We start from the raw sequence: 13,763 nt of genomic DNA on the forward strand, positions 1-13,763 counted from the left end.
ACACTTCAACCACAAGTAATTGATTGTGCAGATGTGATGAAACGATGTACCTGGCTGATGTGTGAAAGTATGCATGCAGTCTGTCGGACATGTCTTTGAAGTAACTGATTGTGTAGATGACACGTCCCTGTCTGATGTGTGAATGTCTTGATTTAACGTGAATGTTCTTATTCAATGTGAATGTAGCAGTGACCTTCACTGCATGTGTGCACCCTACTGCCCCCTCAATGTGTAAATATCCGGATGTAGTTTTGACCATGTCAGTCTGTATGTGTGAAAATATCCCAATACAAATGTAAACCTTTCCATATAAATATTTTTTCATAGCCGCTTATAGCAATAAGAAAGTAATATAACGACAGGAGACACCAGAAGAGGGTTGTACACCTAGTCTGTCGTCCCCCCACCCCCATACCACCTCCACCCCGAACAAGTGTACATTACCATCCACAAAACCCATGGAATTCTGCAGAAAACAACAGCATTCATAACTGACAAAATGGATTTAGTCAGGACAGGGCTACCCTACAGCTGTGGTGAGTCTTAAACTTGAACATATCCCAAGCTTTACCCCAAGCTTATTTAAACAACTGACTTCAGCATTATGGAATGTCATGATGTTGATGGAAACAAATCAGCACTATAAATCTCTATCTAGAACAAGCTACTTCACACGGCACTCGGAAACACCAGGTCTGACTGTGAGGAATACATTCAACTTTCAACATCTACACGTTGTTGGATTATAATTCAAGATCACACGGATATTGATGAGATTTCACCTCCTCGCGAGTATTTGATTGTCATCTAATGCTAGTACATTGCTTATGGATAGTCACATTATCACAGGACCAATTAAATACTGATATGTTCGCATTCAACAATATAGGGTCCTGTTTCACGAAGCAATTGTTGCGCTACAACTGTCGTAAGTCTATGTTAAACTATGAGAGATACGACAATCATAGCGCTTTGACTGCTGTAAGTCTATGTTAAACTATGAGAGATACGACAATCATAGCGCCTTGACTGCTGTAAGTCTATGTTAAACTATGAGAGATACGACAATCATAGCGCTTTGACTGCTGTAAGTCTATGTTAAACTATGAGAGATACGACAATCATAGCGCTTTGACTGCTGTAAGTCTATGTTAAACTATGAGAGATACGACAATCATAGCGCTTTGACTGCTGTAAGTCTATGTTAAACTATGAGAGATACGACAATCATAGCGCTTTGACTGCTGTAAGTCTATGTTAAACTATGAGAGATACGACAATCATAGCGCTTTGACTGCTGTAAGTCTATGTTAAACCATTAAACAGTTGCAGCTCTTTGTGGAAACAGGCTATGTCGTCATCTGCTCAGAGCCCCTGTTACAAAACATGTCGTTAGACCCATAATAACCAACACTAAGTGTTACATCAGGGTGTCTTGACACACAATATGATACAATGTAATTCTCTCTTCTTCTAAGTATATGGAATTGTAAAGTAGGATAGTTAATACAAGTACCGTATTCACCATATTAAGGGCCCCACTCCAATAAACGCCTCTGACCAACTTCCAGACCAGTCTGTAAACAATATTTCTAAGCATCAAGTAATAAGCCGCACGTTTACACGACAGTCCATATATTATTGTTTACACGACAGTCCATATATTATTGTGTATATATAATTGTTAAGTAATCATTAATGAAAAAGTTTAGTTTCATTGACGTTTGAACTAAATTTGTTCTTTACCGCTTGACCTCTGACAATAAACTTAACTTGTGTATGATATTAATCAACACTCAATAATGTTTTAAAGCACCGAGGGAACTTATTACAGTTAATATTGTATATCTTGGTTACACACAAGAGAGAAACTTAAGATATACTCCTATATTTTCAGATCTAATGTTCAATTTCAGATCATGATTAGTATAATATCATGAAGTCAGTGGCTAGAAGCAGGTCTATCTGGACACCCCCATGTGCCATAAGGCTAGTTTGTGCAGGGAGGGCTTGTAGTTTCTATAATGGTATTGACATTGAGTAACAGTAGAAAGTTTACAAAACCTTCTATGTCTCTACCACTGCTGTTGGGGTCTCTACTGACAGACAATTAACTGAAGTTCACACTGGTTATCAAGCTGACAGATCCCAAGGAGAACCTCCAAATAACCAAACTATTCCTTCCCAGAGGAATCTGTGTAGGTTATGGATTAATATTCAATACCGGGACATGCTCCGATACCGGGTCACACTCCGATACCGGGTCATGCTTCGATACCGGGTCATGCTCCGATACCGGGTCATGCTCCGATACCGGGTCATGCTTCGATACCGGGTCACACTCCGATACCGGGTCATGCTTCGATACCGGGTCATGCTCCGATACCGGGTCATGCTTCGATACCGGGTCATGCTTCGATACCGGGTCATGCTTCGATACCGGGTCATGCTCCGATACCGGGTCATGCTCCGATACCGGGTCATGCTCGAGTGTTCAACACAAGGTCACAGTCAACACTGATCCAAAGATCCTGATCCTGCTGGTCCTCGAGTGCACCCACAGCATGGTTTAGGCAATATCCATGGGATTCAACATTCTCCAGGCTCCAGGCTCGACAATATCTCAGTCTTGCTGATCTGTCAGAGCCACCATAAGGCTGTTCCCCAGCATAGACGTGATACAACACCCCTCTCTCAGTCTACATCGTCCACAACATCCCGATCCTGCTGGTCCTTTAGCGCCACCACAAGGCTGTTGACGAGCATGGACAGAATCTTGTCAAGGGGGTCCATCACTCCCCTCTGCATCCACTTGGGGATGGTCACCCTGGCGTGAGAGAAGCCTAGCTTCTGCAGAACAAAGTCCACACCGACTGGGTCGATCTGCTTGCTGGCCCAGTGCAGTAGTCTGAAAACAAAATTTATTTGAAATTTTAGTATCATGTATACACATGTAATTCTAATTTGAGGTCAGATCAATGTTATTTTCTGGTTCTTCTGATAACCCTGTTCTACATTAAGCAAAGTAAATTTGTTCTACAGTGTTTGATTGAAAATATGGTATCTTGTTATTCTGAACATCTTATTCCTTGAAGTTTATAGTCAAGTAATAATTTCCAGAGTTGTATAAAAGATAGTAACTTAAAATAAGACATTTACATTCTTCACAAGTGCCTGCTACATATTGAGATATTGACCAAGAACATCCATAAAAACAAGAAAAAACATGGGTCTTGCACAAGCAGTATTTCTGCCACGGAGCTATCAAGATGTCTTATTCTATTAAGTATCTTGTCCAGGACCATGTCCCACAAAGTGATCTTAGTGCTACGTGGATCGTAAGCCTATGATAAAGTATGGGAGTTATGACCAACTTAGCACTAAGATCACTTTGTGGAACAGGTTCCTGGGCACAAAAAACTTGCCCTGAATTACAACACAACAGTGACCACATCCAACTACCAAACATGGGACCAAAGTGTGAAGAGTTTGCGTGATCTGCTTACCGAACTGTTGGCTCGAGCTGCCAGGTCTTGCAGTGGAAGTCTCGGTAGTCCTGCTTCAAGGCTTCTGTTGGGTCTGTTAACTTCTTCTTGTCCAAGTCAGTGGCCTTGGCGGCCTTAGATGCCTGACCATAGGATGACCGGGCACCTGTGACCGACAAGAAATAGTGAGTGAGTGAGTAAGTATGGTTTTACGCCGCTTTTAGCAATATTCCAGCAATATCACGGCGGGGGACACCAGAAATGGGTTCACACATTGTACCCATGTCGGGAATCGAACCCGGGTCTTCAGTGTGACGAGCGAACGCTTTAACCACTAGGCTACCCGACCGCCCCTCCGACAAGAAATACTCATAAGAGAGTTGAAGACAGGCATCTCATACCGTAGTGAAACATGGTCATAACAAACTCCTAGCACCTGTTGAAATTAGTTCGATATATCTGAAGCGTGTCTTTTACGAAACCTTACCTGCCATTTTGGATTCGCAAACTATATATTAAAGTGCAAATTCTGGTACTTTTGTGGGTGGTGTCCCATCCGGAATTCGAACCAACACTTTCAGAGTAAGGCACCTAATCATCTCCAGCACACAAAGTCAGCGATCTAAACCCACTCAGCCACTGAGGCTTCCACAAAAATGGAACTCCAACAACTGGTAGTCTAGATCACGTACTTGGTGTACCCCTCTGACAAGTGACAATTGGCCAAAGCTATGAATAGACAAAGATTTTTAGAAAGTGGTCAAAAGTAACAAATGTTATATTTAGGATCAGACTTTCCTAGTAAAGTACAAATTCTTGTACTTTTGGGGGGTGATGTCCTAACGGGATTCAAACTCCATACTTATTCTTCACAGTGGAAGAACTTGTGGTCATCTTTTGTAACTAAATTCACTGGTAGTATTTTAAATAATTACAGAATAGCTTTGGCAATCAAAGAAACATGTAAAATCTAGATATTTTTTATATTTGTATACTTATCATGCATTACTCCTTAATGCATTTACTGCTGGTTTTTTTACAGAAAGACAAAGCTGTGTGAGGCCCAGCTGAAGAAGAAGTTGTTCTCACTAGTTGTGCAGCCAATCCCATCACATAGTGCCCATTTGACCATGGAAGAGATGACGTCATGGTCATCACATTACCGACTTTATGTGGCAGAAATCAGGGCAAAGGCAAGCAGTAGGGAAACTACCAACCTCCCCGTGACCGACTCCAAGGCAGAGGTGGTGACCACAAGGAGTAATGCAGGATAAGTTACAAAATTAAATATTACTGTGCTAGAATTCAGTTATTTAATTCACTGCTGATGTTGACTAACACTGTTTGTTTGTTGTTAAACGCAGCACACAGCAATATTCCAGCTATATGACGGCGGCCTGTAAATAATCCAGTCTGAACCAGACAATCCAGTGACTGACATCATGAGCATCGATCCATACATTTGGGATACGATGACATGCATCAACCAAGTCAGCGAGCCTGACCACCCGATCCTGTTAGTCACCTCTTACGACAAGCATAGTTGCCTTTTACGGCAAGCATGGGTTGCTGAAGACCTATTCTATCCCGGATCTTCACGGGTCTGACTGACACTGGCTGACACTGGCACAGACAGATGACCTAGCACAGTGGCCAGGTGGCAGGGACTGGGATCACTGACTGTACAAACCTTTGTCCTTTTCCTTGATGTACGAGGACACAAGGTCGTGGAGGAAGAGGATGACCTCGGCATCCATGGCGACGAAGATGTGGTCATAGAACTCGGTCACAAAGCTGCTTTCAACCACCGGCTGGGGATCTGCAATGTGTCCATCTGGATGGTCATCTCTTACAGTGACACACATATCTAACCAGGTAAACTGTTTATCTTATATCCCATGGTGAGAGGAAGACAATGAAGCAGATTGTAGCATCAGGTAATGGGGTTTAATGTTGCGTCCAAGATTATTGCACTTATATAGCGATGTGCATGCACGTGTGTGTGTGGCTGCTTGTATTAGTCTGGACTAATAGTGAGGTGAAATGGGGTTGCAAGTTTGTGTGGCTGCTTGTACAAGTCCTGACTAATGGTGAGATGACATGGGGTTGAATGTCACATCCATGATTATTGCACTTATATAGCGATGTGCATGCATGTGTGTGTGTGTGTGGCTGCTTGTACTAGTCTGGAGTAATGGTCAGGTGAAATGGGGTTCAATGTCACGTCCAAGATTATTGCACTAAAAAAGTGACGTGCATGCATGTGTGTGTGTATGGCTGCTTGTACTAGTACGGACTTATGCCGATGTTATAGTCCTAGCCCACTGAGATACCATGCCGCAGTTTAAAATGAATATCCCACTAAGACACAGTATACTGACTCCGATCCAACCAGTCCTTGTTTAATCCCTTTAATGCTGAGCACCTAGGTAGGGTAACAACAAGTACCATATTTTAACGTCTTTCGGTATGACACAGACGGGGACAATCTCTGCAGGTTGTAACTTCAAGTAGCATTGACAGCATAATTTTTCTTGTTCTCTTTATTACACTACCGAAAGCCCATGTCCACAAAAAAGTATAGTTTTGTTTCAACCCAAGTTCTTTCAGTTAAAAATGTCAATATTGTAATTCAAGGAAAAACATTAGCACCTATAAGTGTGTCTCTGTCCCTTAATGTAAGTGTCCCAAGGAGTAGAAAATCCTGCCACACTGAGATTAACCACATCGCAGTGATGACAATAACAGAAACATATCAGTTGAACAGCTTAGGATCTGGGAGTTTACATTATATAAGCAACATGTTCACAGATTGCACCAAACTGGCTTTCAATTCAGTGGAAGACAGTCCCTCTGATACCCTGTGTAGCCCATCCCCTGTACTCACCATCATTCTGGGGCTCGTGCTCCCCCTGGTAGTGGAAAGTCTTGAGGTTCATGTACAGCGAGGGGAAGGCAAAGATCATCTCGGACTCATGGTTGTAGGCCTGGGGCTTGCGAGACTTGCGGTGCTCAGTCGGACTCTCACAGTGTTCACGTCGTACACTCGGGAAGGAATCTATGTCTGCAAAGAGGAACCAGTGAGTTTGATGTGACATTGCTTCGGGCTTTACGTCACTTGTTTCAAGGAGTGAATGAGTGAGTTGGGTTTAACGCTGCTTTGAACAGTATTCCAGTTATATCACAGCATGTCAGCTTAATGTGGGAAGAAAGCCCGAAGTGATGGAGGTCTCAGGTGTTTACCACTTTGGTGAAACCCACGAGAACAGTTATAGTGCAAGAAACATTATCGGGACAAAGTGGAATGCAAACCCACAATCATCGGTTTGTGGCGTGCCCAAGGGACACAACTCTGCACAGCCAACTGAGGCACATTCGATGACTTGGCTACCAGTGCCCCATGTCATGGAAACAATATCTGAAGTAAATCATAATTCAAGTGGAGCATACCTTTCATGTCGGAGGAGGAGAATGCGTAGTTGAACCACTCCTGGACACTGGTGAACTGTTGAGGAACGTAGTGACCCCGCGACACTTTGCAGATGGTTGCCATGTGGGGGGCGGAGCTGTTGGGGGGCGGCTGGCTGGACGTGCCTCCCTTCGTCAACTTGTGGCCGATGATGAAGGTGAGATCCTGGACTACATGGGTACCTGCAGCCAACAGAGTGAGTGAGTGAGTGAGTGAGTGAGTGAGTGAGTGAGTGAGTTGGGCTCAACACGACGAAAGTCTGAGAGTGCTTTCAAGCCACATGCATAGATAGTACTAAGAAGTGTATAAATGTATTTATTGAAGAAACATCATTTCTGAAAAGTACTTAAATCTGAAATTGTACCACAGATAAGGGCAGATCCAGCATTTTAAAAGGGAGGGGTCCAAAATATCAAATCCTCTCTCAGTCAATTTTAGTGCCTACAACATACTACATTTGGTTTTGAAAAGGGGGTGGGTCCGGACCCCGAGGACCCCCTCTCTGGATCCACATATGACATGTGTTGACAATATAATCAAAGTCAGAGCATGTCATCTTACAGAGAATCCTTCCTACCTCTGTCTGGTGTTTTTTGCGCCTCCGTGGAGAAATAGATGTACGGCTCTCGGATATTGAAGATGGCCCAGGACTTGGATCTGAAGTTGATGCCGTGGAATGAGGCAAGTGACAGGTTCTCCCCCTGCAGCGTGACGGTGCCCCCGAGGATCATCCCCTCGCTTGGCAGTATCTGCGGCAGCATGCGGAAGTTGCACCCCACCAGCTGCTCCAGCGCCCCCTGCCAGTGTCGGTGGTGCCGCAGCTCGGATAAAACTGTAACAAGGGGGACAGACATGACATGATACCCGTGAAGACCTGGGGTAGAACAGGTCTTCAGCAACCCATGCTTGCTGTAAAAGGCGACTATGCTCGTCGTAAGAGGTGACTAACAGGATTGGGTGGTCAGGCTCTCTGACTTGGTTGATGCATGTCATCGTATCTCAGTTGCGTAAATCGATGCTCATGATGGCAATCACTGGATTGTCTGGTCCAGACTAGTTCATTTACAGACCACTGTCACATAGCTGGAATATTGTTGAGTGCGGCATTAAACAACCAACCAACCAACCAACCAACCAACCAACCAATCAACCAACCAACCAACCAACCAAACAAACAAACAATCAACCAAACAAACATGACATGAACAGTGGGGGAGTATGGTTTCACACCATTTTTAGCACTATTCCAGCAATATCACAACGGGTGACCCCAGACATGGCCTTCACAGTGTATCCATGTGGGGTGTGTGACGAGTACATGCTTTAGCCATTAGGTGACCTCATTGCCGCCATGAAGTGGTACTTTTAGTTGCAGTATCACCATCTGGAAACTTGACCAAAATTTACAACTCATCTTACCCAAGGTAGTATTTGTCCACCAAGAGGATCCGAATATATTCCTCATAATAAAATCAAGAAACAAAACCTATTTGTGAATGTCTTCAAGAGTATATGTGTGGGAGCTCCTAATCCCCTTACAATACAGTAAACTTAAATGCATCTTTTTCAAACTTGTGTGCATACATGTCACAATGTTGTATGATTTGAGACTCCAGTTACAAGCTATCCACCAACTAATTGTTGTTGCTACATTTTGGGTAAGGTGCATATGTACCAGATGAATCCTAGATTGAAATGTGTCTGAAATTTGCCATTCCACATCCGCAGTTAGACAGACATGTTTCTATATTCCCTACACACATACAGACATGTTTCTATATCCCCTACACACATACAGACATGTTTCTATATTCCCTACACACACAGACATGTTTCTATATCCCCTACACACATACAGACATGTTTCTATATCCCCTATACACACAGACTTGTTTCTATATCCCCTACACACACAGACATGTTTCTATATCCCCTATACACACAGACATGTTTCTATATCCCCTATACACAGAGACATGTTTCTATATCCCCTACACACAGAGACATGTTTCTATATCCCCTATACACACAGACATGTTTCTATATCCCCTATACACAGAGACATGTTTCTATATCCCCTACACACACAGACATGTTTCTATATCCCTTACACACACAGACATGTTTCTATATCCCCTACACACACAGACATGTTTTTATATCCCTTACACACACAGACATGTTTTTATATCCCTTACACACACAGACATGTTTTTATATCCCTTACACACACAGACATGTTTTTATATCCCTTACACACACAGACATGTTTTTATATCCCATACACACACAGACATGTTTCTATATCCCCTACACACAAAGACATGTTTCTATATTCCCTACACACACAGACATGTTTCTATATCTCCTACACACACAGACATGTTTCTATATCTCCTACACACACAGACATGTGTCTATATTCCCTAAACATACAGACATGTTTCTATATCCCCTACACACTTACAGACATGTTTCTATATCCCCTACATCACTGTACATACACAGACATGTTTCTATATCCCCTACACACACAGACATGTTTCTATATCCCCTACACGGAATGTCCGTAGTTTTCTGCCTCAAGCTTACACTCACTGTCTTCTGACAACTTCCTCTGCGACGTGGTCCGGTTCCGGGGCGGGATGGGTCCAAACGCGGATAGGACCCTCTTACTGCTGGTCAGCTGCTGTGTGAAGAACTCGTCCAGCTTGGCCACCAGCTTGATGAGGTCAGGCGTCGTGGACCTCGAGATCATGAGATGGAACTGTTCCCAGTGCAGGTCACCATTCACAAACAAGTAGGCCGATCTGGAAAATAATGTCCCCTGTATGTACCATCTGTTGACAAACAAGTAGGTCGATCTGGAAAATATTGTTCCCTGTATGTACCATCTGTTGACAAACAAGTAGGCCGATCTGGAAAATAATGTCCCCTGTTTGTACCATCTGTTGACAAACAAGTAGGCCGATCTGGAAATATTGTTCCCTGTATGTACCATCTGTTGACAAACAAGTAGGCCGATCTGGAAAATAATGTCCCCTGTTTGTACCATCTGTTGACAAACAAGTAGGCGGATCTGGAAAATATTGTCCCCTGTTTGTACCATCTGTTGACAAACAAGTAGGCCGATCTGGAAAATATTTTGCCCTGTATGTACCATCTGTTGACAAACAAGTAGGCGGATCTGGAAAATAATGTGCCCTGTATGTACCATCTGTTGACAAACAAGTAGGCGGATCTGGAAAATAATGTCCCCTGTTTGTACCATCTGTTGACAAACAAGTAGGCGGATCTGGAAAATGATGTCCCCTGTTTGTACCATCTGTTGACAAACAAGTAGGCGGATCTGGAAAATGATGTCCCCTGTTTGTACCATCTGTTGACAAACAAGTAGGGGGATCTGGAAAATGATGTCCCCTGTTTGTACCATCTGTTGACAAACAAGTAGGCGGATCTGGAAAATAATGTCACGTATACCTGCCAAACTGCTCATCAATATACTCCTGACTACACAAACAACACCCATCAAAAGTTAGAAGTTTTACTAACATCAAGGACAACTTTAACATTTGGTATAATTGTTGGGCTCTCCCTCGCACAGTGGTAAAACTTCTAATGCAGATAACCATCAAAGAAATTTTGTGTTATGTTTGTTGAAAGTATATCACAAAATGAGTTATTGGTAATGGTGTTTCAGATATGTTGATACTTGTATAACTAATCACATTTTGAATGTCTTATTTAGAATTGACTTCACTAACGTTTGCATTTATGGAGGTGTACACGCAAAAACCAGTGTGCACATTGTGTAAATACGTGTAGCACAGCAACACTGCTGAGGTCGGATTCTATTGAGGGAGTCATCATTATTAAAGTACATTATCATCATCATCCTTAGAGAGGCTGTACATAATGTTGATATCTTGTATAAGAAAAAAACGACTGCACCCCTCATGCTTTATTCTCCCTGCAGTGTTTTATTTACGATAAACAACTCCGACTCATCGTTTAATTATTAAATAAACTCTTAAGATGCTTTCAAAAGGGTGATGCACCCCTGTACCCACACTGTGGATGTACAGTCACTAACCTCTTGGTGGCCAGTGGTGTGTCGCTGTGTGTGTCGGACTCCACGTGCCACTCGTCTCGCAGCAGCAGGTCCAGGAGGCTGAGCCGGGTCATCAGGACGCTGCTCCCCATGTAGTCCACACGACCCTCGATGGCCTCCAGGGTCAGTCCTGCACGGTGGTCCGGATCCTTGCCCAGTTCAGGGTCCTCCGTTACGTGGACTGGACATCATGGAAATGTATGTGAGCGTTATGGTGGTAATATAGCTGTGAAGATTTGTTTTGTAGTGGGTTGCACAGTTTATAACCGAGTTATCTCCCTTTGTTAATGGTTATGTTTCATAAGCTGGTGCTTCCTTAGTTTCTGCATCTGGGCTTTTACAGCTCTCAAAGACTTTCCACAAAATCAACTTTTCCGAATTTTTGCAATTAAAGGCAATATAAAATAGCTCTGATCATCAACATATTTTTACGATGATCAGTGTATCCATCGATAGAAAAATAAGTATTTGGGGCATTGATGAAACTTGGGGCTATATGTTAACAGAATTAATTCAATGGTACTATGTATTGTGGTTCTACTTTCTGCAGGAATGCTTTCATAACAATTAAGTTTTTTTAGGATGGGAATGTTTATCTCCAATCTTAATTAATTTTCTTTATCCCACATCAAATGTCTGAACTGCCCCCCTCTCACAGCTTCGTTACAAACAGTTCTCATTATGACTTCTTGGTTCTACAATAAGCTGATTCTTTTCTTCAGGTCCATGACGACTACTCACAGAATGTCTGCAGACTAAGTAGATCGATGGCGCCACCTACAACTCCTCCTCGAGACTCGAAGGATGATCCACCCAGTCCTCCAGTAATCTTGAGGTTCTTGTGTCCACTGCTGTCTATAGACAGGCGGCCATGACTCTTCAGCTCCCTGGTGCTCCATCTGCATAGCAGACGGACAAGCGTGAACAGAGAAGACAGACAAGAGTGAACACAGAAGACAGACAAGCGTGAACAGAGAAGACAGACAAGTGTGAACACAGAAGACAGACAAGTGTGAACACAGAAGACAGACAAGTGTGAAAAAAACACAGAAGACAGACAAGTGTGAACACAGAAGACAGACAAGCATGAACACAGAAGACAGACAAGTGTGAACACTGAAGACAGACGAGTGAACACAGAAGACAGACAAGCATGAACACAGAAGACAGACAAGTGTGAACACTGAAGACAGACAAGAGTGAACACAGAAGACAGACAAGTGTGAACACTGAAGACAGACAAGTGTGAACACAGAAGACAGACAAGTGTGAACACTGAAGACAGACAAGTGTGAACACAGGAGACAGACAAGTGTGAACACAGGAGACAGACAAGTGTGAACACAGAAGACAGACAAGAGTGAACACAGAAGACAGACAAGTGTGAACACAGAAGACAGACGAGTGAACACAGAAGACAGACAAGAGTGAACACAGAAGACAGACAAGAGTGAACACAGAAGACAGACAAGTGTGAACACAGAAGACAGACAAGAGTGAACACAGAAGACAGACAAGTGTGAACACAGAAGACAGACAAGAGTGAACACAAGACAAACAAGAGTGAACACAGAAGACAGACAAGTGTGAACACAGAAGACAGACAAGAGTGAACACAGAAGACAGACAAGTGTGAACACAGAAGACAGACAAGAGTGAACACAGAAGACAAACAAGCATGAACACAGAAGACAGACAAGTGTGAACACTGAAGACAGACAAGTGTGAACACAGAAGACAGACAAGTGTGAACACTGAAGACAGACAAGAGTGAACACAGAAGACAGAGAAGCATGAACACAGAAGACAGACAAGTGTGAACACAGAAGACAGACAAGAGTGAACACAGAAGACAGACAAAAGTGAAGACAAATGGTTATAATAAGCTTCTTACAGTGAATATGGTAATTAACTGATTTGTGTTTGATAACATCTAGGGTTACAGTGTTGACCTGAGTAACTCCAACAAGAAATGACTTACAGGGTGTTTCCCATGACGTTGCTCATGTTGACGTCGACATCGAGCCGGGACAGGTTGACAGCAAACAACACAAGGGTCTCCCACTTGCTGGAGCGGCTGGTGGGTGCTGGCGGTGCCGATGACGACCGATGGCGACCTGTATCTGGGGATGAGTAGGCACGAGACTTGCGTGCCCCGGGCGCGCCCAGCTTGGGGGTGACATTGCTACCTCCTCCCTCTGTTGGGGACTGGGGGACTGAGGAACCTGGACACAACAAGCAGAGGATGCTGGACATGTGTAGTTCAGTGTAGTCAGTGGGAAACAGTTGGAATCACACTGAGGCCTTGCCCCACCTGTGCCCCCTATTTGTGTAAGAACAATAAAGTATAGGGTTATTTGTGCTGACAATGTTTCACTGTATCAGGTAAGTGTCAAATCCTGAGTGTCAAATCAACACCAGCTTGAAGCACTTATAAAATTAGGCATGCAAATAAGATGGTAAATTCAAGATGAGAGAAATGTTTTGAAATAAAAGGAAGAAGAATAAAAATTGTAATAGAGAAATATTTAAAATGAATTAAAGTCAAACTATACCCAAAAAACATGAAGATTCAGATATAGAAAAATGTACAAAAATATATCTATTTTATACTACCATCAGTGACAATGAGACAAGTGACAGGTCACATCGAATACAGGACATGGTGGTTAGCATGCTACTTGGTAGGTTTGTTGTT

General features: G+C 43.1%; 1 protein-coding gene across 2 annotated transcripts in view; it reads right to left on the reverse strand.

Moving 5' to 3' along the window:
• Positions 1–1,246: 1,246 nt before the first annotated feature.
• LOC124133722 (transmembrane protein KIAA1109-like) overlaps positions 1,247–13,763 on the reverse strand; it is a 97,692-nt gene continuing 85,175 nt past the window's right edge. Inside the window, exons 56-65 of one of the 2 annotated variants that reach the window (XM_048387409.1) lie at positions 13,047–13,290; positions 11,807–11,964; positions 11,048–11,246; positions 9,553–9,764; positions 7,532–7,786; positions 6,936–7,136; positions 6,373–6,549; positions 5,176–5,304; positions 3,507–3,651; positions 1,247–2,908 (exon numbers count right to left, since the gene is read on the reverse strand). In XM_048387409.1, the coding sequence (XP_048243366.1) occupies positions 2,695–2,908; positions 3,507–3,651; positions 5,176–5,304; positions 6,373–6,549; positions 6,936–7,136; positions 7,532–7,786; positions 9,553–9,764; positions 11,048–11,246; positions 11,807–11,964; positions 13,047–13,290 (1,934 nt within the window). In that variant the 3' untranslated portion in view covers positions 1,247–2,694. Of the gene's footprint in view, positions 2,909–3,506; positions 3,652–5,175; positions 5,305–6,372; positions 6,550–6,935; positions 7,137–7,531; positions 7,787–9,546; positions 9,765–11,047; positions 11,247–11,806; positions 11,965–13,046; positions 13,291–13,763 lie in introns of both variants that reach the window. The other variant, XM_048387408.1, reaches the window with a different exon arrangement.

This window comes from Haliotis rufescens, unplaced genomic scaffold (genome assembly GCF_023055435.1).
Source record: "Haliotis rufescens isolate VD_foot unplaced genomic scaffold, xgHalRufe1.0.p SCAF_7, whole genome shotgun sequence".
NCBI lineage: Eukaryota > Metazoa > Mollusca > Gastropoda > Lepetellida > Haliotidae > Haliotis > Haliotis rufescens.